The sequence below is a fragment of the Molossus molossus genome, unplaced genomic scaffold (genome assembly GCF_014108415.1).
Source record: "Molossus molossus isolate mMolMol1 unplaced genomic scaffold, mMolMol1.p scaffold_m16_p_12, whole genome shotgun sequence".
NCBI lineage: Eukaryota > Metazoa > Chordata > Mammalia > Chiroptera > Molossidae > Molossus > Molossus molossus.
Window position 1 is genome coordinate 66,613,518 of NW_023425347.1, and position 26,293 is coordinate 66,639,810.

At 35.5% G+C, this 26,293-nt stretch overlaps 1 protein-coding gene across 1 annotated transcript in view; it reads right to left on the reverse strand.

The window, feature by feature from the left end:
- Positions 1 to 4,285: 4,285 nt before the first annotated feature.
- Positions 4,286 to 26,293, reverse strand: part of CUNH1orf185 (chromosome unknown C1orf185 homolog) — a gene marked incomplete at its 3' end in the record, with an annotated part of 39,424 nt that continues 17,416 nt past the window's right edge. Inside the window, 5 exon segments of the mRNA XM_036256798.1 lie at positions 4,286 to 4,321; positions 4,323 to 4,344; positions 4,346 to 4,622; positions 6,093 to 6,129; positions 26,166 to 26,289. Coding sequence (XP_036112691.1) covers positions 4,286 to 4,321; positions 4,323 to 4,344; positions 4,346 to 4,622; positions 6,093 to 6,129; positions 26,166 to 26,289 — 496 coding nt within the window.

Sequence of the window (26,293 nt, forward strand, 5' to 3'; positions counted from 1 at the left end):
TTCACGTCAGGAATCATGCAAACCAGAAGTCAATGGAACAATATTGTTAAGTGCTGATAGAAAATATACTGTCAACCTAAAATTCTTTATCCAGCGAAACTATCTTTCAAAATTGAAGGCTAGATAAAAATTAGTTTCAAAGAAAGCTGAGAGAATTAATTGCCAGCAGATTTGCACTATGTTAAAAAATCTTCTTTAAGCAGAAGAAAAATGATACAAGATGGAAATAAGGATCTACACAAATAAGTTTAGTTCACTGAAAATTATAAATATATGGGTGAAAAGACTCACCTTTATTCTCTTTAAGGTATAATTTACTATTTAAAGCAAAAGTAAATATGATGTACTATGGCATTTAAAACAAAAGAAGAAGTAAAATGCATGAGAACAAAAGCACAAAAATAGTAAGGGGAAAATAAAGTAGTAGGAGGAGAAAAATGAAATCTGCTACAAGATTCTTACACTATGTACTACACACACACACACACACACACACACACACTACATATAAACAATGTATATAAATATACTGTTATAGCATTTGAAGGTAAACGATGATAAAGACATATTTTAAAATAATAGTGATGGGTCATTCTTTTCAATTCCGTTTCTTAGTTTCCACACCTGCTGTGAGATCAGTCAATTTTGAAATGAAAACAGGCATCGAAGACTTCCTCTTTTGTCTGAAATCTCGTCATTAGATAAATTTAGCACTCCTTGCTTGCTAGTTTTTACAAGGGTAAAGTTTTCTGATATTGGTTTGACCAATGCTTGTGTAACCTTTAGAAAATATCAAATCAAAGACCAAAAAGTTTATGACTGTGAAATAAAAGTCAATTAAGTCAGAAAAAATATAAAATTGAAACTTTAGTTTCAAGACAATTGACATGTCACTGTCAACAATACATCTTAGAAATGACTGCATTTTTTTTTTTTTTTTTAAAGAGGAGCATCCCAGTAACGGCACAATTATTTATATGGAATGAACTCTCCTGCAGATAACAATTATATACTGAAGGGCAGCCAAAAGGCAGCAGAAACTGTAGATTTAGCATTTGAAAGAAGGAAGCTACATGAGGTAAGATATATTTATGTTTAATAGGCTTTGTTGCTGAGAGTATTCCTGAATCTTTGTAGTACCACAGTACCTGAAGTCTAGAACTGAAAGGGAAAAGCTAAGACTTATTGACATGAGCAGTCAAAAAGGGAATTTGGGACTACCAGAGTGGTTGAAAATCTAGGATAGGAGGAAATTCCAGAAAAGAGGGAGCTATAGCAGGTGAAACCCCAAATAAAATGACCTTCAAATTCACAACTCCCTCTTTTTAAAATTTTATTTTTATTAAAAATTTTTCCAGTTTTGTTGATATAATTGACATACAACATTGTATTAGTTTAAGGTATACAATGTAATGATTTGATGTATGTATACATAGTGAAATGATTGCCACAATGAGTTTATTTAATATTCATCACCTCACAGTTACAATGTTTTCTTGTTATGAAAACTTTTAAGATATAAGTTTTTAGCAACATTCAAATATACAGTACAGTATTGTTAACTAAAGTAACCATGCTATATACATTACACCCAGAACTTATTCATCTTATAACTGCAAGTTTTTACCTTTTGATGACCTTCCCTCATCAATTCCCTTATATGTGGAATTTTAAAAATCATACAGTATTTTTCTGTCTCATTTCACTTAGTATAATGCCCTCAAGGTCTATTCATGTTGTCACAAATGGCAGCATTTCCTTCTGAATAATATTCCATTGTGGGGTGTGTGTGTGTGTGTGTGTCTACGTGCACACACATGTGTACGCTGCATTTTATTTATTCAGTCATCTGTCGATGGACATTTAGATTGGGTCCAAGTATTGGCTAGTGAAACTAATGCTGCAGTGACCATGGGGTGCAAATATCTCTTCAAGATAGTGATTTTGTTTCCTTCAGATAGATATCCATAAGTGGACTTGCTGGGTCATAACGTTAGATCTTTTTAAAAATTTTTGAAGAAATGCCCTACTGTCTTTTAACAGTGGCTGAGCCGATTTACATTTCCACCAACAGTATACAACTTGTCAGCTTGCATGGATAGCGAAACCTCAGCTCCTTCTCAGACCTTAAAAGTAATTTTAGACTAGTGTAATTTCATATGTACTGGTCACTGGGCTTTTCAAAGTGAACAAAGTATACACCTATGACATAGAGTAAGATTTTAATAAACAAGTAAATGTGTTGTTTTGACTAAATGCAATTTACTATATCATTATAGTATAGCAATTAAGTTATATGCATAGATCTCTTTATTTCTCATTTGTAATGACAAGAATTTGGTTAGGTTGCTTTGGTTATAGTAATAAAAACAATACTTCTAGTTTAGGTAAAAAAAAAAAAAAAAAAAAAAAAGGAGAATTTATTATAAAAGTATAAGGGTACCTTACCAAAGCCAAGAACAACTGTTAAAAACAGGCTTCAGGTATGGTAACTGGTAATAGAAATCAAATCTTACTAGCTTAAGCAAAAAGGGGAGTTCATAATTAGGATACAAGGGTGCTTTACCAAGCCTAGGCAAGCCCTGTGAAGGGCTAAAAGAAGGGAATGGAACACTTTTCAAAAGCCAGGAATCATTTTCTCCTCATCTCTCATCTCTGCTTTTCACTTTGCAAATGTTCACTGGTCTTTCACTGCAGAATTTTTGTTTTTTTCCTACCCAAATCACAAAGTGGGACAAGGCAGCCCATAGCTCCCCAATGACTAGTCAGACCAAAGATAGAATCTCTAATCTCTAACTGAAATTCCTAGAATAGTTTTAGGATCTTACTAAAATAAGAGATGACTTCCTTCTCTGAGATAGCCAGTAAAACAGAAGTTGTAGAACACTAGGAGACAAAGATTAGTTCCTTTCTTGTTTGTTTGTTGTTTTTTTGTTTAGTGCTCCTTAAAGACCTTGAGCTGAAATAGCCTTACTTAGATTTAGGGGTGGATATAGGGAGATGTTCTCACAAACCATAAATATACTAAGTAGAAATGACCAAGTGCTTCAAAAGAGCGAGGTGTTCTAATCCTTAACATTTCTGCTGGGACAAAAATGATAGGCCTGGAAAATGTTGCTGTCTTATTTGAGACGAGTTTCTCTTCATTTATTGCAATAGGTATGATTTATCTCTTGGGAAGATATGAGTAATTTAAACACAGACGATAGATAATATTATATTTTGTTAATTAATTGTTTTTCCCAAGAGAAAGGAAAAAAAGACTAATTAAATAGAGAGTATTTAGATGAAAGAAAGGAAAAAGATTAATTATATGGTGGGTGTAAGAAATCCCTGAGAAACATAAGTAGAAATTTAGCCAAGGGTCTCTCAGATTAGAGGGGAACTCGGTCTGATTCATCTAGCTTGAGTCAGGTGCCTATGAATATAGCTGCTCCCGTTTTCATCATAGTGGGGGAGGGGGGAGGGGTTACTCTGAAAAACAGACACAGGACAGGAGAAAGAAAATTACGTTTTTTAGAGTCTTCAGATTGTTCCAGGTTCCTTTAGAGAAGAAAAATTATATTGCTTGCCAACATTGGAATATAGTAATATTTGAATGGTAGGTGGTTTATGTATTTAAAATTTGAAAAAGCTGAGGGAGGTATTCTACCTAGGCCTATCCACATTGAAATTAAACTGAAAATATCTAATGTATAAGAAAATGCTGTGAATGTTTTATTAAAAAAATATATCACCCTAGCCAGTGTTGGCTCAGTTGGTTGGGCATCATCCATGCACTGAAGAATTGCCAGTTGGATTTCTGGTCATGGCACATGCCCGGGTTGCAGGCTCTATCCCCAGTGGGGGACTTGCAGGAGGCAGAAGATTGATGTTTTGCTCTCACATCGATGTTTCTGTCTTTTCTCCCTCTCCCTTTAAAAATCAATTTAGAAAACAATAACAGCAACAACAAAAACCTGTCCTGAAGATTTTTAAAGTATTCCTCCTGTATGTTGAAATACATTTGCATTATTTTGTGTTATGTCCTTTGATGAAACACAAGGAGTTAAGTTTAATGTTATTGTTATCACTCTAGTTCCTATAATTTTGTTTTTAGAAATAAGAATCAACAAGGGAAGTAGGACCACTCTACAGTAAAGAAAAAGAAAAGTAATATTAGCATGGACATGTTAAGAGACTCAGCAGCTGGTGATTCAGTTTTAACTTTACTGATTTTAGTGTATACAAAGTTTCGAAAGGAAAGTCATTCAATATTTGTTGAAAGTTTTATATTTCAACCTCTTTCTGAAAATATTTCTTTAATGCTGTCATCTTTTTTGATCATCATAAAGTGTCATATTCAGTACATTCTTCTAATGGAATGGTTGACAAGTAAGAAACTACTTTTTCCATTAGAGGTTCCCTGAGAAAAGGCACTGGAGAGCTCTTTTTCACTAGAGAATCATCAGAAAACCAGTCATCAGCTGCTTCTATAGTTTCGCTGTAATAAGACTCAGATGGTTCTGTTGATAAGCTTAAGGCTACATTGCTGCTATTTGTTGCTGAGCTAGTCTCTGAGGGGTCACAAATGACCTTTTTTGTTGCAAAGCAGAATTCATCTTTAGAGTGATCTTTACTTGCTGTAAAAGAAAATTAGATTTACTATGAATATTGTATATTCGTGAGCCAAATCTTAATTATAAGGACAATGTTTGTGTTAAAAATTTAGAATCTTGCCCTGGCCGGTGTGGCTCAGTGGGTTGGAGCATCATCCCATATACTGAAAGGTTTGATTCCTAGTCAGGGCACATACCTAGGTTGCGGGTTTGATCCCCAGTCTGGGTGCATTCGGGAGACAACCAATTGATGTTCCTCTCTCACATTGATATTCCTCTCTCTCTTTCTCTTTCTCTCCCTTCCACACTCTTTAAAATCAATAAAGGTATCCTTGGGTGAGTATTAAAATAAAAAATTTAGAATGTTTTTAGGATTAAAATAGGATGATGATATAGTAAAAATTCTGAGTTGCTATCATCATATGTACAATGTTAAATATATAAATGGGAATTAGCAATATTTTTATGATAATCAAGAGTAGAAAAGTCTATTCTAAATAAAATCAACCTATAAACAGAAGAAGATTCTAAACAGGCTAGACATCTTGGTTCTGGAATATCCCTGAAAATTAGAAAAGACAGATAGTTTCTTAACTATTTATAACTAAATATTGCCTTATTTTAAAAGTAAATGTTAAAAAATACATGACTCCTTGAATAGGCAGATTAAAAAATGTTTGGTCCATAGTGGAAAGGGCCTGTGAGTTGGCTTTATACCAATAAAAGCAACAACTAACATTCCTATAGTGTCTTACAATTTACAAAGCAGTTTGATAGACACATCTCATTTATCTTTTCAGTAATTCTTTAAGTTAGTTATTATCTGCACCAATTTACAAAAGAGAAGACTGATAATTAGAGAAACAACTCAGTTGTTTAGATGAAATACAAGGTGGACTTCAATCTAGATTTTTGTTACTCCAAGTCTCATGCTTCTCTTATTATATTATTCATGCTGACAGTTAATGTGAAAAAAAAATGTTGTTTTAGAAGAGATCACATTTATACAATATCATAAAACATCTTTTACTACATTTTACATATTAACTTTTGATACTAATCTGTAACATTAATTTTTAAAGCTGTTTTAAATACCTTGTAACTTTATATTCAGTATTTCTAAAATTATGTAGGAGGATGGATGTTTTGAGATACTAAGACATAATATGTACTATCTACAGTAAAGGGTTATAAAACACTCAACTCTTTTGACCCTCTGACATTAATATATGGCAATGATTATGACACCTTTGGTTATAAATAAGGGACAAAAATTAAAATTTCACATTTTAATTTAAGATATAACATTGCAAGTTTTGTTTTCTAAAAAATATATGCCCATTCACATACTAATAAATTAATGATTCCCTTGAATTTTTATGGTTTTTAAAAATACTTAGATAACATTTAGGGTAGGCTCTGGATTTTTTTTAAAGATGTGAATTACTCTAAGTTGATTACAATTTATTTTAATAAATTGTTGAGAACAAGTACCTTTTATATGTGCTGTTTCCTTTTTTCTTTGCTCCTCCTATATAAAAAAGTTATTTGTATTTAAAAAATAGAATAGCTTTAATATAATTTCTTTACTATATTTGACTTATATACTTAAGAATAATATATTTTAACACAAATTTTTTACAGAATAATTTTTTTTCATAATAAGTATTTATTTCACCAAAATATATTGATAGAAAAAAAGTGTTGTGGTATCATCTGAAAACAATGTGAACTGGTTCAAAAAGGCAGTCATCAGGATAGGGAATGAAAAGGTGAAATAGAGTTCAATAGGATTACTTCTCTCCATCCTCATAGTCACTTGGGTAAAACTAGAGAGGGCTAACAAAGTAATTAGAATTCCTAGACTTACTCATTCCATTAACCAATAACAATAACTACAACAAAGTGAATTCTGGTGAAGGCTTTTATAAAAAATGCAACCATTCTTTTGAAGCAAATAAAACATTTGATGAAACAATACATTCCAGGTGTGTTGTAGGAAGTATGGTGGTGTAGTTGTTCTCAAACTTTAGGGCATCAGAATCATTTGGTGTGCTTGTTAAAATGATGATTCTTGGGTATAATATCAAACCCTACTGAAACATATTCTCTGGAAATATGCATTATAACACACCACAACTGGTCTGATTCAGGTTATCCTTCGACCACCAGAAAACAATGAGCTAGTGCACAGGGCGTTAAGAAAGGTGAAGCTGAGGCTGGAGAGAGAACATTGCCTCTCATGTTCTGGGGAAACAGTGTTAGGGCTGATCTGCATTGTCCTGTTCACCCCCCCCCCCCCCCAATAGGCTTGCTTAGAATATACATACACAGTATATATGTGTGTGTGTGATAAGCACTTTTTTACAGCCAACTTTACTTCTTTGTCATATTCACCTTTTGTTAATATAAATGCCAGTATAAGCTGCTGCTCTTACCTTGTCTGAATTTAGGACCAATTCAATTTGTGACTCCTATATAAATTATATTAGAACACTGCTTCTCAGACATCAGTGTGCCTATGTATTATCTTGGGAGCTTGTTAATATGCATATTCTAACCCATTAGATTCTGCATTTCTAACAGGCTCCCAGGTAATACTGATATGGCTGGTCTGGCAACTGCAGAGTAAAACCATAGACTGATTAAAATTCCACCCAAACTAAGGGAATGACAAAATGGGTATTCTTATATATTGCTACATATAACCAGGTAGAATTTTTCCAGAGGGCAACCTAATAAATCTACTTCTAGAAATTAATTATACCAAATAATTAATATTTGTGTGTAAATATTTAGTTAGTAGTATGCTAATCATAGCATTGTTTAACATTTTTAAAACCTGCAATTTAAAATTCTAAGAGTAAGGAAATAGTTAAAGGTATTTTGATACATAGATACTAATATAACGTATATTTTTCCAACTATTAAAAAATGTTGCTATAGTATCCGAAATAAGGACTCCAAACATATGGGGACATATATAAAAAAGGAACAATTCTAAAAGGGTTAAATTTAGGAAAATTTGAACATCAAAATAATGAGCCCTGGCCAGTTTGGCTCAGTGATTAGCAGACCAAAGAGTTGAGAGTTCTATTCCAGTTAAGGGTACCTATCTCAGTTGTGGTTCAATCCCTGGCCCTGGTTTGGGTCATGTGGGAGGCAACCAATCCATGTGTCTCTCTCACATCAATGTCTCTCTCTCTCTCTCCTTCCCTCCTACTCTATCTGAAAATCAATAGAAAAATATCGTCAGGTAAGGATTAAAAAAAAAAAGAAGTGGCCTGGCTGGTTTGGCTCAGAGGTTACAGCACTGGCCTGTGGACCGAGGTCTCGAGTTCGATTCCTAGTCAAGCGCACATACCTGTGTTGCAGGTTTGATCACCAGCCCCGGTGGAGGTTGTATGGGAGGCAACCAATTGATGTCTCTCTCAAATCGATGTTTTTCTGTCTGTCCCTTCCTCCCTTCCACTCTATGTAGAAAGCAATGGAAAAATATCCTTGGGTGAAGATTAAAAAAAATTATAGTAATGGATTATGATCTGCTAAATAAAATAGAAATCCATGAGTTTATATTGATAATAAATAAATAAAATAAGAAAGAGATAAGAGCATCTTCCTCACAGTAGAAGCCAAATGATAAATGTAAATGGGAATGGTAGAATTGGAAAAATCATTTTGCTATAGTTTTGTAAAGACTGGCTGGCTCAGGCAAGAATAATTTCTATAGGTAATTAATAGAGTTTGATGAAAAGAAGGATATTTACATTCAAATTTTCACCACAGGTTGTTTATTAATTGCTAGGGTAAAAATAGGAATAATACATTATGGGGAAGAACAGACATCATCTTTGTGATTAACTGAAATCACTAGTGAAGAGCAGATGAACACTGTATTCCTCCAGATGTGATAAATAATGTAATCACAAGTAAAAGCCAAACTGAACGGTCCATGATCTATATAATAACTGCCTATATTCTTTTTAAAAAATGTCAACATCATGAAAAATTAATAAGGGAACATTTAAAATGTTTTGAACTGAATAATGATAAAAAATAAATAAAAATTTGTGGGATGTAGCAAAAGTAGTGCATAGAGGGAATCTGAATCTTAAATGTGTATGTTAGAAAAGAAAAAGTCTAAGAATAATCAAATTGAAAACTAGCAATCGCATTAAAGAAAAGAGAAATATAATCAGAAATAAAGAGTGCCATCACTAAAGATTCTACAGATATTAGAAGGATAATAAGAAGATGCTATTAAAAACTTTATGTCAATAAACTGAACAAAAAAAAAATGGAAACACCTTCCATTCATTTTGTGAATAACTGATATTAATATCTAACAAAGATATTACAAGATAAGAAAATTACAGAATAATATCCCTTGTGAACATAGATGCAAATATTCTTTAAAATATATTAGCAAACCAAATTCAATAAGGTTTATTCTAGGAATATGGGTCGGTTTAACATTCGAAATTCAGTGTAATCCACATTAACAAAATAAAAATAAAAAACCCATGTGAACAACTTCAAAAGATGCAAAAATCAGCATTCCTTACTGATTTTTTAAAAAGGCTTTTAGTAAACTAAAAATAGAAGGGAAATTCCTCAATTTAACAATACAAATCTATAAGAATCCCATAGCTAACTAACTTTCTACTTAATGGTGAGGAGCTAAATGTACTTTCTCTAAGATTAGGAATATAAAAAAGATATCTGCTCTCAACACTTCTATTCATATTTATACTAGAAGTCCTACCCAATGGAATAAGATGAGAAAATAAGCCCTGTCCAGTTTGGCTCAGTGGTTAGAGCTTTGGCCTGTGGTCCAGAGAGACCAGGTTTGGTTCCCGCTAAGGGCATGTACCTCGGTTGCAGTTTGTCCCTGGCCCTGGTTTGGTCGTGCAGGTGGCAACCACTCGATGTGTCCCTTTCATGTCGATGTTTCTCTCTCTCTCTCCCTCCCCACTCTATCTGAACAAAAAATGGAAGTGTCCTCGGGTGAGGATAAAAAAAAAAAAAAAAAGAGAAAATAAAAGATTGGAATAAAAAAGTAAAACTGATGTGTTTTGCAGATGACATGATTGTGTATGAAGAAACTCTTATAGAGTCCCCAAAATAAACTACTAGAAGTAATAAATAACTTGATTTATAAAGGTCACAGAACACAGGTCAATATAAACACAGGTCAGTTGTGGTAAAATCGGCAATTCACTAAACACTCATCTATAAACTGAATGAATTCCCATTATGATCTCGACAAGAGGTTTTGTAGGTAGATATAAGTTTATTTTATGATTTTATATGACAGGCAAAAGAACAAGAATAGCTACAACAATGCTGAAGAAGAATTAAGTTAGAGGAAACATGCTGCTCAATTTCATGACCTACTATACAGCTAGAGTGTGGTATTGGCGGACAAAGACATACAAATCAATGTTGCAGATAGAAAATCCAGAAATAGACCCACACATATATGCCCAACAGATTTTTGACAATCGTTGTGAAAGCAATTAAATGGAAAGACAGCTTTTTCAATAACAGTACTGAAACACTTAGACACCAATAGCCCCCAAAATGAACTTTGATCTAAACCTCATGCTTCATATAAAAATTAATTAAAAATGGCCCTGGCTGGTTTGGCTCAGCAGTTAGAGCACTGGCCTGTGGTCCAGAGAGACCCGGGTTCAGTTCCTGCTAAGGGCACGTACCTCGGTTGCAGTTTGTCCCCGGCCCTGGTTGGGTTGTGCGGGTGGCAGCCACTCGATGTGTCCCTTTCACATCGATGTTTCCCTCTCTCTCTCCCTCCCACTCTATCTGAACAAAAAATGGAAAAATGTCCTCAGGTGAGGATTAAAAAATAATAATAATTAATTCAAAATGGATCAAAGATAGAAATATAAAAGGTTAAACTATTATAGCCAAAATAATCTCGCCCTGGCCGGTTTGGCTCAGCGGTTAGAGCGTTGGCCTGCAGTCCGGAGAGACCCGGGTTCGGTTCCCGCTAAGGGCACGTACCTTGGTTGCAGTTTGTTCCCGGCCCTGGTTGGGTCGTGTGGGTGGCAACCACTCGATGTGTCGCTTTCACGTCGATGTTTCTCTCTCTCTCTCTCTCCCTCTCACTCTATCTGAACAAAAAATGGAAAAATGTCCTCAGGTGAGGATTAAAAAATAATAATAATTAATTCAAAATGGATCAAAGATAGAAATATAAAAGGTTAAACTATTATAGCCAAAATAATCTCGCCCTGGCCGGTTTGGCTCAGCGGTTAGAGCGTTGGCCTGCAGTCCGGAGAGACCCGGGTTCGGTTCCCGCTAAGGGCACGTACCTTGGTTGCAGTTTGTTCCCGGCCCTGGTTGGGTCGTGTGGGTGGCAACCACTCGATGTGTCGCTTTCACGTCGATGTTTCTCTCTCTCTCTCTCTCCCTCTCACTCTATCTGAACAAAATATCGAAAAATGTCCTCGGGTGAGGATAAAAAAAAAAAAAAAAACGAAAAAAAAAAAAAATCTCTAAAAAGAACAAAGTAAAAATTAAAAATAAAATTACCTTTTGACTCAGTGATCCCACTTCTAGGGATATATCCTAAGAATCCTGAAACACCAATCAGAAAGAATATATGCACCCCTATGCTCATAGCAGCACTATTTACAGTTGCTAAGATCCGGAAACAGGCCAAGTGTCCATCAACAGATAAGTGGAAAAAAAGCTGTGGTACCGACATCAAAATTACAACTAAACTACAACACAATCATCATTCAGAACCACCTGAAATTGAGCTGATGTGAAGTCCTACAATTATGAAATTAAAGTAACAGCCACACCGAAACTGGTAGGAGGGGCAGAAGTGCAGACAGACTGGTCCCACACCCACGCGTGGTGGATAAAAATCTGGAGGGAGTGAGGGGTCCCCATCCCACACCAGGACCCCAGTTCAGGGTTTCAGTGCCAGGAAGAGAAGTCCCTATAATTTCTGGCTGGAAAAACCAGCGGGAACTGAGGCTGAGGGAGGGTGCAGCTGCCAGAGCCTCAGGCAGCTCCTCTTAAAGGGCCCCAGCATGAACTTACTCAGATCAGCTCCCTCTGAACTCTGAAGGGAGGCAGCTTGAGGGGCGCCAGAGACAAACAGGGAAGAACTGAGCTATTTGGCTTCAGAAAGAGGGCTGGAGAGGTAGCTTTCTCCTAGACAGACATGATGGCAGAGGCTGATGTTCCTTTGGTGAGCCCTTCCCTGGGGCGGCAGACAGCTGCCACATCTGGACTCCAGCAACCTAGCTCACAGTGTTTGCCCCACCCTGGTGATTCCCTGAGGCCCCTCCCCACCCAACTTTCAGGCCCACCTAAACTGTTGCCAGTTGCTTTACCATAGGATTGGCCTGTCTTGGATCCTGCTTCAGAGTTTCCTAAAATCTCTCAAACAAGCAGCATCTGGTCTCAGTAAGCCCCATACCTCTCGTTAAGTAGCCCCAGGCCTGGCACTAGAAGCAGCCAGCCTTGGTTCACAACTTGGCTTTTCCTGGGCACCTCCAAGCCCAGCACAAGAAGCAGCCATCTGTAGATCACTCTGTAGCTTATGCCAGAGGCCCTAGATAGAACACAGGCGGTGGCTGACCTTGCCCCAGAGCCAGCACACCCAGTGGACAGCTTCAGACCACATTGAACCACCACCACCCAATTACTTCCACAAGTGACACACTCAATAAGTGGACTCAGTGGGTACCAGAGCCCTAATGAAGTAAGCCTTGTTCTGTGTGGTGGACCCCAACACAGCTGATCCTCCAAGGTAGTAAGAGGCCAGTGGTCAGTGGGCACAGCCAGTTTTTGCAGCTGATCAACCTGAGTAAATCCCTCCCATTGACATGCCAACAGCAATCAAGACTCAATTAAAATAGAAGGGTGTACAGTCCACATGAGGGGTGCACCTTGAGGGCCCAGCTGGAGTGATTAGGGAGGCTGTACCACTGGATCCTACTACAGGACACCTACAACAATAGGCCACCATACAAAGCCTAGGAGACATGGAAACTCTACCTAATGCATAGAAACAATCACAGGGAAGCAGCCAAAATGAGAAGACAACAAAACATGTCCCAAATGAAAGAAAAGAACAAAACTCCAGGAAAAGAATTAAACAAAACGGAGATAAGCAATCAATCAGATGCAGAGTTCAAAACACTGGTTATAAGGATGCTCAAGGAACTTGGTGAGATATTCAAGGAACTTGGTGAGACCTTCAGTGAATGTAAGGAGACCTCCAAGGAACTTAGTGAGAACATCAACAACACAAAAAAGGATCAGTGAGAAATGAAGGATTCACTAATTGAAATAAAGAATAAATTACAGGGAATCAATAGTAGAGTAGGTAAAGCCAAAAAGCAAACCATTGATTTGGAATATAAGGAAGCAAAAAATACCCAATCAGAACAGCAAAAAGAGAAAAGAATCTCCAAAAATGAGGATTGTGTAAGGGGCCTCTGGGACAATCTCAAGTGTTTCAACATTTGCATCATAGGGGTGCCAGAAGATGAGAGAGAACAAGAAATTGAAAACTTATTTGCAACAATAATAACAAAAACTTCCCTAACTTGGTGAAGGAAACAGACATATAAGTCCAGGAAGCACAGAGAGCTCCAAACGAGATGAACCCAAAGAGGATCACACCAAGACATATCATCATCAAAATGCCAAAGGTTAAATACAGAGAGAATCTTAAAAGCAGCAAGAGAAAAGCAGTTTGTTACCTACAAAGAAGCTCCCATAAGACTGTCAGCTGATTTCTCAAAAGAAACTCTGCAGGTCAGAAAGGAGTGGCAAGAGATATTCAAGATGATGAAAAGCAAGACCTCCAACCAAGATTACTCTGTCCTGCAAAGATATCATTTAGAATTGATGGGCATATCAAGAGTTCCCCAGACAAGAAAAAGCTAAAGACGTTTGATACCATCAAATCAGTATTATATGAAATCTTGAAGGAGAAGAACAAAAATATGAACAATAGCCCTGGCTGGTTTGGCTCAGCGGTTAGAGCATCAGCCTGTGGTCCAGAGGGAACCGGGTTCGGTTCCTGCTAAGGGAACGTACCTCAGTTGCAGTTTGTCCCCAGCCCTGGTTGGTCGTGGGGGTGGCAGCCACTCGATGGGTCCCTTTCACGTCGATGTTTCTCTCTCTCTCTCTCCCACTCTATCTGAACAAAAAATGGAAACATGTCCTTGGGTGAGGAATATACATATATATATATTTATATATATATATAAATATATATATATGAATGAACAATAAAATGGCAATTAATACATATCTATCAACGATTGAATCTACAAACAAAATGAGCAAGTAGAATGGAAACAGACTCATAGATACAGAGAACTTTTTGTTGCTTGCTAGATGGGTGAGGGTTGGGGGAATTGGTGAAAAAGATGAAGGAATTAAGAAGTACAAATTGGTTGTTAGACTGATGAACCTCAAAGGGAAGGGGGGAGGGAGGGCAGGATGAGATAAACTAAAGAATGTATATGTATATATGCATAATCAATGGACATGGACAATAGTGTGGGGAAGGCAGGAGGGGGGTGGGATTGGGGAGGAGGGGGTCAATGAGGAAAAAAGGGGGGACATCTGCAATACATTCAATGATCAAGATGAGTTAAGGCAAAAAAGCTGTGGAACCTATACACAATAGAATACTATGCTGCTGTAAAAAAGAAGGATCTCTAATCCTTTGAGATGACATGAAGGGACCTGGAGAGTATTATGCTAAGCAAAATAAGCCAGTCAGAGAAAGACAAGTATCATAAGATCTCACTTATATGTGGAATTTAATGAACAAAATAAATTGATGAACAAAAGAAATCCAGAGACATGGATGTAGGAAACAGATTGTCAAACCTCAGAGGGAAGGGAGGAGGGGGGTGGGAAAAGAAACCAAGGAATTTATATGCATATATTCATAACCAGTGGGCACAAACAATAGTGTGGTGAAGGTAGAGGGGGTGGAGCAGGAGTGGGGAGGAGGGGGGTCAAGGGGGAAAAAGGGACATCTGTAATACTTTCAACAATAAAAATATATTAAAAAAAAACAAATTAAAGAACTTGATATTAAAACTTACTAGGAAGCTACAGTAATTAAGTCTGCCACTTCTTCAAAGGTGAAACATAGAGTCACCATATAATCCAGCATTTCCATTACTAGGTATATATTTAAGAGAAATGAAAACATCTCTCCACACAAAACTGTACATGAATGTTCATAGTAGTTATTCATATAGGCAAAAAGTATAAACAACTCAAATGTCCTTCAGCTGATAAATGGATAAACATAATGTGTTATATTCATACAATGAAATATTATTCAGCTATATTCATACAATGAAATATTATTCAGCTATAAAAAAGAATGAAGTATTGATATATGCAATAACATGGATGCTAAATGAAAGAGCCAGATACAAAAGACCATGTATTATGTGCTTCTATTTATAAGAAATGTCCAAAGCAAAAAAATCTAGAGATGTAGAAAGTAGATTAATGATTTTCTAGGCTTGGAACAGATGGGGGAAAATTGAGGGGCAGTGATTGCTAAGGGTATGGGATTTTTTTCTGAGGTGATAAAAGTGTTCTAAATTAATTGTGAAAATGGCTATGCAACTCTGTGAATATCTAAAAACCACTGAATTATACACTTTAAAAAGGCAAATTTTATGGTATGTGAATTATATCTCAATAAAGCTGTTATATATAAAACAGAACAGCCCTGGCCAGTTTGGCTCAGCGGTTAGAGCGTCGGTCTGCAGTCCCAGGAGGCCCGGGTTTGGTTCCCGCTAAGGGCACGTACTTGGGTTGCAGTTTGTCCCCGGCTCTGCTTGGGTCGTGCGGGTGGCAGCCACTCGATGTGTCCCTTTCACATCAATGTTTCTCTCTCTCTCTCCCTCCCACTCTATCTGAATAAAAAATGGAAAAATGTCCTCGGATGAGGATAAAAAACAAAAACAAAAAACAAAACAGCCCAGCTGGTGTGGCTCAGTGAATTGAGCATGGACTGAGAGGACTTGGTTCAATTCCTACTCAGGGCACATGCCTGGGTTGCCAGCTAAATCCCCAGTAGGAGGCGTGCAAGAAGCTGCAGATTGATGTTTCTCTCTCACATCGATGTTTCTATCTCTCTCTCCCTTGCACTCTCTCTAAAAAAATCAATAAAAACCCTAAAACTAGAAAACTTTTAGAAGAGAATACAGAAGCAAATCCTTGTCGGACATGACACTAAAAGCATGATCTAAAGAGGAAAAATGAGCCCCGGCCAGTTTGGCTCAGTGGCTGGAGCATCGGCCTGCGGACCAGAGAGTCCCAGTTTCGGTTCCCGCGAGGGGCATATTCTAAAGAGGAAAAATGAAAAAAATTGGATTTTACCAAATTAAAAACTTATGCTTTGCAAAATTCTCTGTTAAAAGTTTGAAAAACACAAGTCACCAAATGAGAGAAAATTAGTAAATCACATATCTTACAAAAGGACTTGTATCTAGAATATACAATGAATTCTCTAAATTCACCAGCAAGAAAATAAGTAATCCGATTATGTGCACAAAAAACTTGGACAGACACTTCACAAAAGAAGATATATGGATGGCAAATAAAGATATAATAAGCTGTTCAATATCAGTACACATATTTTAGAATGGATGAAATATTGATAGTACCAAATGATGGTGAGGATGTGAAAAATATGAACCTCTTATTCATTACTAGTGGGTATATAATATGGTACAGTCACTTTGGAAATGAAGCTGGTAGTTTCTTTAAAAATTAAACATGCCATATCACCCAGCAACTGCACTCCTGGGCATTTACTGTAGAGTTACTAAAACTTACATTTCCAGAAAAACCTGTACACAAATATTCATAGCATCTTTATTTTGTAATAGTTCCTACTGGAAACAAACCTAAATATTCTTTAACAGGTAAATGGTTTAACAAACTGTGGAACATTCACACAATACTATACTGCTCAGCAGTAGAAAAGGAAAAAAAAACAACAACACAAAACTATTAATACATGAACGATTTGGAGATATTTCAACAATATTATGGTAAATGAAGACAAGCCAATATCAAAAGGCCACATGTTATATGCTTCAATTTGTAACATGCTGTAAATGATGTAATTATAGAGATGGAGAACATAGTAATAGTTGCCAGAGATTAGGGAAAGGAAGGAGGTAATGACTATACAGGATAGCATGAGGGAATTCCTTTCTGGTGATGGAACCATTCTGTATGTTGAGTATGGTAAGCAGTTATACATATCTATACATATAATAAAGTGATATAGAATTATCTACAAAGACAACAAGAAGATAAATACATGCCAACTGGTAATCTGAGGAAGGTCTGTAGTATAAATTTCCTGGTTTGAATAATGTACATTTATGATAAAGTAGAAAGTATACATTTGGTAAAGTTTATTTATGTAAGATGTCATCATTAGGGGAAGTGGGTGATGGTTACACCGGACATCTTTATAATTTTTTTAAAAAAACTTCTTGATCTGTAGTCCAGAATAAGAAGATAAGCTTGGCTGGTGTGGTTTAGTGGATTGAGTGTCGTCCCATGGACTGACAGGTCCCAGTTCGATTTCTGGTCAGGGAACATGCTTGGGTTATGGGCTTGATCCCTGATGAGGGGTGTGCAGGAGGCAGCTGATTAGTGTTTCTCTCTCACATAGATGTTTCTGTCTCTCTCTCCCTTCCTCTCTCTCCCCCCCAAAAAATCAATAAAAACATATTTAAAAAAATAATTAAAAAAAATAAATTGTATTTATACTAACAACAAACAATTGGGAAATAAAATTTAAAAATCAATACTGTTTACTATAGCATAAAAATACCTACAAGAAATCTAACAAATTGCTTAGCTGGTGTGGCTCAGTGGATTGAGCGTCAGCCCATGCACTGAGAGGTTCGATTCCCAGTCAGGGCAGATGCCCAGGTTGCAGGTTCGGTCCCCAGTAATGGGTTGTGCAAAAGGCAGCCAATCGATGTTTCTCTCTCATTGATGTTTCTACTTCTCTCCTTCTCTCCATTCTTCTCTATCTAAAAAAATTAATACAAGTATATCTTAGAAAAATAAATAAATCTAACAAATAATATAAAAGATTTCTATACTTAAAACTATAAACTAAAATTTAAAACCACAGTAAATTAAATTAATAAATTTAAAAAATTAGACCTCAATAAAAGTAGAATACTATATTCATGGATTGAAAGAGTCAATGTTGTTAAGATGTCCATTCTCCCTAAATTGATTTATAGATTCAATGCCAGTCAAATGGGCCTTTTCAAAGAACTAAACAAGCTTCTTTCTAAAGTATATGGAAGAACAAAGTACCTAGAATAGCAAAATGATTCTTGAACAAAGAAGAATATAGTTGGAGGATTTACAATATTTAATTTCATGACTCACTATAATGCTACTGTAAGCAAGACAGTATAGTATTATTTAACAACATACAAATACTGCACTAAAAAGAATACAGAGGTCAACAAACCAACATATGTACAGTAGATTGATTTTCAATCAAAGTGACAAATTAGTTAAATAGGGAAATAAAGGTCTTTTTAACAAAATTTTCTAAAACAACTGAGTATCATTATGGAAAAAGATGGACCTTGACCTCTACCTCATAGACCTAAACATAAAACCCAACACTATAGAGCAACTAAAATAAAACACAGGAGAATATCAATGCAAACTTAGAAGATAAATATTTGTTAGAAAGCATACACATTTTTTTAAAAGGAAAAAAGTCATAGATTGGACTTCATCAACATTAAAATTTTCTGCCAATCAAATAATACAGTGTAAAAAAGAACAGACAAGACACAGTCTGTGAAAACATGTCTACAACATATATATTTCATAACAGACTTGTATCTAACTTGTATTAAAAACTATAAATCATTAATTTAAAAGACAAACAGAAGAACCCAAACAACCCAACTTAAAAGTGTGCAAAAGATTTAAACAGGCAGATCACAAAAAAAAAATATATGATTGACCAATGAACACATGAACTTCTTTAGTTATCAGAGAAATGTAAACTAAAAGTATATTGAAATACCATTTCACACCCATTGAAATGGCTAAAATAAAAAATACTGCGACAGACACAGGTTAGGCAGTGAGGAACAGGGCCATGGGAAGGGAAGGCTGAGACACATGGCAAAGTTTTAGATGACTTAGAGCGCAGAACACAAGCAGAACCCAGTAAACAGTATATCTGGATGTTTATTCAGACTCTACATATCTCACAATGAAACTAAAATCAACATGGAAATTTGTGTCTCCGGGGCCAGAAATTCCCAGCCCCATTTATAAAAAATAGAAGCTTCTGGAATCCTGGAAGGAGCACAGGGCAATTACATAACAAAAAAACAAACAAACAAACAAACAAACAAAAAAACCCAAAAAAAACAAACCACAGAAACATAGATTTCAAGCTAAGCAACGGGATTGCTGAGTGAGTTCTGCTGCAAAACTATAGTGTGTGTTTCTATTGCAGAAAGCCAGGTTACCATAGAAAGGATGATAGGAAACCAATGTTGGATTTGAGGGAGAAACCAAAAGCAAGCATAGAGTTGCTCCAAGGATGTTTCCCCCTCCTCCTCACTAATAGTCTGGGAGAAGTTGAAATTATCAAAAAAGGGAAGCCACTAAGGCCCCTATGGATGACGTAGGGATGAACCCAGTCAGGCGGGAAACACAAGTTTTAAAATGTATGGATGTTGCTAAGGCAGAATTCCTTGAAAGGACCAATCGAAGGCTAGCAAGACATATATCTACTCCTAGACACAGGAGCCTCACCAGCAACCCACATGGGTCCCCTCCCCACTGCAGGGAGTCTATCTTTTAAATAAACTTTCCTTTCACTTACCCCTTGGTCTGTGAACTGACTCTTTTTTATTTTTTATTTTGTGAGACAATGAACCTGAACACCACCACTTGGTTTCAATACTAATAACACTAAATGTTGGCAAGGATGTTGTTAATGGGAATGAAATAAGTTACAATCACTTTGGAAACTTGTTTGGCATTTTCTTATAAAGCCCCACCAATTTCATTTTCAGGTATTTTCCCAAGAAAAATGAAAATATATGTTTACTAGAAGTACATGAATATTTAGAGTAGTTTTATTCATACTAGTCAAAACTAAAAAAAACCTCAGATGTCCAGCAAAGGAATACATAAACAAACCATTGTATATTCATACAATGAAATACTACTTATCAATAGAAAAAAAAGTTCTAATACACACAATAACATGGATGAATCCCCAAAATTTGTGTTAAGTGAAAGAAGCCAGATATAAAATATATGTACTGTATGATTTCATTTGTATGAAATCTAGGAATGGATGAAAACTAAACTTTTTTGTCAGAACTCAGAAAGTGCTTAACTGAGAAAAGTAGAGTGGACATGAAGGAACTTTTTCAGATGATAAAAATATTCTGTATCTTGTTTTGGATGTTGATGGAATGTATATGCAGTTGTTAGTGTTCACTGAGTGGAACATCTAAGGTCTTTGCATTCTATTGCAGGTAATTCACATCAATAAAATATTTTAAAACTCATATCAGTTTCATTTCAGAGGTATTCTTTATCCAAATTCACAACCCCAATATACTGAGAAAAATATCAGATAAACACAAATTGAAGGACATTTTACAAAATACACAACCAGCACTCCTTAAAACTGTAAAGTCAGGTAAAACAAAGGAAGACAGTCACAGAGCAAAGGAAATTAAAGAGACAAATGCAATATGGTATATTGGATTAGGTCTTGAAGGAGCAAACTACATTTGTGTAAAAACTGGTGAAATCTAAAGTCTGGAATTTAGTTAATAGCAATGTGCCAATGTTGGTTTCTTAGTTTTAACAAATGTACCAAGGTAATTTAAGATTTTAACAATGGGGTAAACTGGGTGAAAGGTATAATAACACTCTATATTATCTTTGCAACTTTTTAAAATTTAATTTATTTATTTTTGTTACAGATGTTTCTCCTTTCCCCCCACTGATACCCCCTCCCCCACCCTCCCTGCCCTGTCCCCAGCTTTGTTGTCCATTGTTCATGCATACATGCATATAAGTTCTGTGGTTTATCTCTCTTCCCTCACCCCTCTTCTGGGGATTGTCAGTCTGTACCCCACTTCCACATCTCTGGGACTACCCCGTTCCTCAGAATATAATGTTTGTTATATTCCACAAATAAGTGAGATCATGTGATATTTGTCTTTCTCTGCTTGGCTTGTTTCGCTTGGGATAATACTGTCCAGGTCCCTCCATGTCGTCTCAAAGGATAAGAAATCTTTCTTTCTTACAGCTGTATAGTACTCCATTGTGTATATGTACCACAGCTTTTTTATCCATTTGTCTACTGATGGACATTTGGGCTGTTTCCAGATATTTTTGCAACTTTTTTATAAATCTAAAATTATTCCAAAATAAAAAAATAACTTAAAAAACATATGTGAAAGTATAAACACATAAATTTTCCTGTGATAAAAGTTAATATAAGATGTGCAAGACTTTTATGAAGGTAATTATAAAGCTTTATAGAAAGATATTAAAGATAAACAGAAAAACATCATGCTCATGGACTAAAAACTTAACATTGTAAAGAATCAGCTTTTCTCAAAACTGACCTAAAACTGTGCTCTAATTCCCCTTGAAATTCCAAAAGAATTTCAGTAAATACTGCTAGACAGCTGGGCAAACATCTGGAAAAAAAGTGAAATTGGATTTCTATTTGCACCAAACAAAGAAATCAATTCCAGATTGATTGAAGACCTATGTAGTCAAAAATATAAAACTCTTAAAAACAATAGAGAAGTGTATCTTTGTGACTTTGGAGTAGGGAAGGAAATAATAAATCATAAAAGAAAGGGCTGAGAAATTAGGTTACATTAAAAATAAAATAATTTTTTGTTTATCAAAACATACCATAAAAATAGTGAATAGGAAAGCCACAGACTAAATTAACATATACAAATTAACATAACTGACAAAGGATTAGTTATCCAGCATAAATAATTCTTTTAAAGTTTTATAATAAAAAGACAAACTAATAGAAAAAGAGCTAATATTTGAACAGGCATTTTACATAAGAGAAAACCATAATGACCAATAAACTTTAGAAAAGACAATCACCTCATTTTTTAGCAGGAAAATAAAGTAAAACTATAGTGAGTTATCACAAGAGTGAGGAGACAAGTCACAGACTGGATAAAAATGTTTGCAAAGATATATCTGAAAAAAGACTGTTATTAAAATAGATAAAGAACTCTTAAAACTTGACAATAAGAAAATGAACCAACCAATTAAAAATGAGCAAAGATTTAAACAGAAACCTCACCATAGAAGTATACAGATGGCAAACAAACAAATGAAAGATGTTCAACATCATATGTCATTAGGGAAATGCAAATTAAAACAACAAAATACAGTTATCTACCTATTATAATGATGAAAATCCAAAACACTGACCAGCAAATGCTGGTAAAGATGAAACAACAGGGATTTTCATTCATTACTAGTGTGAATGCAAAATGGTACAACCACTTTGGCAGACAGTTTGGCAGTTTCTTACACGACTAAACACCTCTTACCATTCTATCCAACAATTATGATCATGGTATTTACTCAAATGAGTAGAAAACATATGTCCAACAAAAACCTCCACATGGATGTTTATAGCAGCTTTATTCATAATTGCTAAAACTTGGAAGCAACCAAGATGTCCTCCAGTAAGGGAGTAGATAAATAAACTGTGGTATATATACATACAATGGAATATTATTCAGTGCTAAAAAGAAATGTGCTATCAAGCCTTGAAAAGTCAGGGAGACCCTTAAATGCATATTACTAAGTGAAAGAAGCCAATCTAAAAGGGCTACATACTATATGATTCCAACTATATGACATTATGAACAAGGGAAAACTATGGAAATATTGAAATGATCAGTGCTTGCCAGGGGTTAGAGGGTAAGGAAGAATGAACAGGCAAAGAATAATAAGATTTTTAGGGCAGTGAAACTGTTCTGTATAATACTCTAATGAGTAGATTGCTCCCTCCCCTCCCCTCCCCTCCCCTCCCCTCCCCTCCCCTCCCCTCCCCTCCCCTCCCTTCCCCTCCCTCCCCTTCCTTTCCCTTCTCCCATTCTCTCTCCCCTGCAACTATGGTTTTGACTATATATATATTATATGATACATATAGATATTTCCCCCCAAAACTCATAGAATGTATAACACTAAGAATGAATCCTAATGTAAACTATGGACTTTGGGTGATAATGATGTATCAATACAAGTTCATCAATTGTAGCAAATGTACAACTCTGGATGCTGATAATGTGAGAGGGTGTGGGGGCAAGGGGTATATGGGACTCTGTACTTTCCACTCAGTTTTGCTATGAACCTAAAAAACTGCTAAAAAAATAAAGTCTATTAAAAAAAAAAAACTATAGTGAGATACTACTACACTGTCATCAGCTTGCCAAAAATTTAGAAGCTTAAAAATATCAAAATTTTTTTGCAGATATGGAGCAATCCTAACACTTATTTATGCCTTGGGGTAATGTATATTGATGCAGCTACTTTGGAAAACAATTTGGAATTGTCTAATAATATTGAACATGCACATACTCCATAAATCTGCAATTCTACCATTAGATATTTTCTCTATAGAAATTTCCTTAAAAAACAAGTAAAAACAACCTAAACATCCACAACATAAAATTTGATATATCCATTCAATGGTATGTTATATAGCAGTAAAAATAATGAACTATGGGTATATATGCCAACCTAGATGAATCTCAGAAACATGATATTGCACAAAAAGGTAAGAGAATATTATACATAGAGTTCCAAAACATATAAAATTTAATAATATATTGTCCAAGGATTTATAACATTTGTGGTAAAACCATAAAGAAAAGTAAGGAAATAGTTAATTGCCATTGCAGGATAGTGGGTCCTTCAGTGAAGGGTGAGGGTGTGGGATGTAAGAGATAAAGACTTAGGACACCCTCAAAGGTACTGCTATTACTCTATTATTCTGGGTGGTGGGTATAAAAATTCCATGTATTATTCTTTAAACTGTGTATGTATATTATTTTGTATGTATGCTGTATTTCACAATAAAACTCTTTTAGAAACCAAGCTGTAGTTCTATATTAATTAAATCATATTTTAAAAATAATCTTAGTCCTCCTGCTTATCTATTGTAGTAGGAGAGACAGAGACCAATACACAGAGATTGAAAAAGAGTGACAATATGAAAAGAGTTCATTATATACCAAAACTGATTGTGGTTAAGGTCAACACTAGCTGTATTATGTTTTATTATATCTTTTATTCTGAATTAGGTTCCTTTCACTGACTATCAAGAGTCCTGAATTTGTGTTTACTTATCTTTCCCACTGGACTCTAAGTCTCATGAGAGCAGGGACTCCTCTCTCTTGTTCACTACAAATTTCCAGTTGCCTAGAACAGTGCCTGGCACATAAGCACTTATTACATATTTGCTGAATGCATAATAAACAACTTAATTAAAATTTAGTACCCCTATATATGTACTTTTTTTTTTATCATAGCACCCATGACATTTTTGTAATTGTCTTTTTGTATGTATCCACCATTGGATATAAAGACACCATTATATCATTTGTACCTAGCAAAATTCCTAGCATGTGATGGGTATCAGTAAATTCAATTAATAGTAATACATACATAGAAACAATTTTTTCTCTGCAATGCTATCTCTATTTCAAACTATCCTTCATTTGAAAGTCAGAGCTTTCTTTAATAATCTTTAGAATTAATCTGATCATTAAACCTGCCTGCTTAAAGCTCTCCAGTAATAACAACAGTATACTTGTATGGTACTCACTATGCAGCTAGGTACTATTCTGAGTGCCTTTTATATACTAATTCACTTAATTCCCATAACAATTATATGGAGATGAAATCATCCTCATTTTTCAGATGAGGAAACCGAGACACAGAAGTTAAGTAACTTGCCTAAAATGACAGAGCTAGTAGTGGTAGAGCAAGGATTCTACCTCTTCAGTCTATGCTCTTGACCATAATCCCATAATGCCTTCAGTAGATCTGTAGAGCCTATAGGGTAAAATCCAAAATCTTCAAACTGCAAATAAGGTTCCTTACAATGTCATCACCAGGATCTTTTTCCACCACTCCCTTCTATAAACCCTAGGCTCCAAACATTATAAATTTTTTTCTGAACATGTTTCTTCCTTTCATAGCTACAAGCCTTTGAACATACTGACCTTTGTTTTCTTTCCTCCTGGCAAACTTCTATTCACTTCTCAAACCCAGCTAAAAATGTCTTCTCTGTGAAGCCTTTTAAAATTTATGCTCCTTTGTCTGCATTTCTTTGATTTTGTGGCTCTTGCCACATTGTAATTTTTAGTTTATGTTTTTTCTTCTCTACTAACTTTGGGATCATCTAGGTCTGGGCTCGTCTTATTTGTTTATATCGACTAAGTGCCAAAACTAGTGTTGCCATATTTAAGGCACTCAAAAAATGTTTGATAGACAAATGAATAAACACTGAGTTCAATATTCAAGATGTATAATGAAACTTTGACGTCTTATAATTTTGTTGCTATTTTACTGTTAATGTTATAAAACCACTAAAGTATTTGTTTTGTTTAGCCATATCATAGTTTTAAGTTTCTACTGGTCTCTCCCTTGTTTTACTTGGCAGTTTTTGACACTTATATTTTAAAAGTTAATTATGTGTTTGCCTTTCACACTTATACTAGCTAGCACCTCAAATGTAGGGTCATATCTTACTAACCTCAATGAGGAGGAGCAGAACTTGAAATATAATGAAGCCTTAATAAATCTTTATAATTTTTTTTTTTTAATCCTCACCTGGGGACATTTTTCCATTTTTTGTTCAGATAGAGTGGGAGGGAGAGAGAGGAAGAGAGAAACATCGACGTGAAAGAGACACATCGAGTGGTTGCCACCCGCACGACCAACCAGGGCAAGGGACAAACTGCAACCGAGGTACGTGCCCTTAGTGGGAACCGAACCCGGGTCTCTCTGGACCGCAGGCTGACGCTCTAACCACTGAGCCAAACTGGCCAGGGCATAAATCTTTAATTTTAATTAGTTGGTTCTGTTAGATTAACTGGTTATCTGATTATCCTCTTATCTCCATATATCTTTCCTTTGATAGGCCTGGTAATTTTGCTTTGTTTTTCTTAGCCATTTATCTTCACCCTGCAACAATCACAATGTGGGGAATGTAGATTTTTAGGCTAGAGATATAGTGAAGCAACTATAGGAGACATTTTCATTTAGTTTTTCAGTGTCCCATAATGTAAACCCTAACTAAATTTGGGACATTTAAATTTAGCTCATGTTATCGTCCCTCAGATTGAAAAATAACAGAAGATTCTCTGTCTGTCAAAATTGAAAGACAACAATGCTAATGACATGGTATCAAAAAATTATTTGTAAAAGATTGCACTCTACCTGTAATTGGAATATTCCAGTATGAAAATTTCGAGAAATAAAAACACACTGAGAATCAGATTTACTTTCCACTTCTGATGGTTTTTGGCTGCATCCCTCATCAGCTGAACTTTGAAATATTTCTCTGA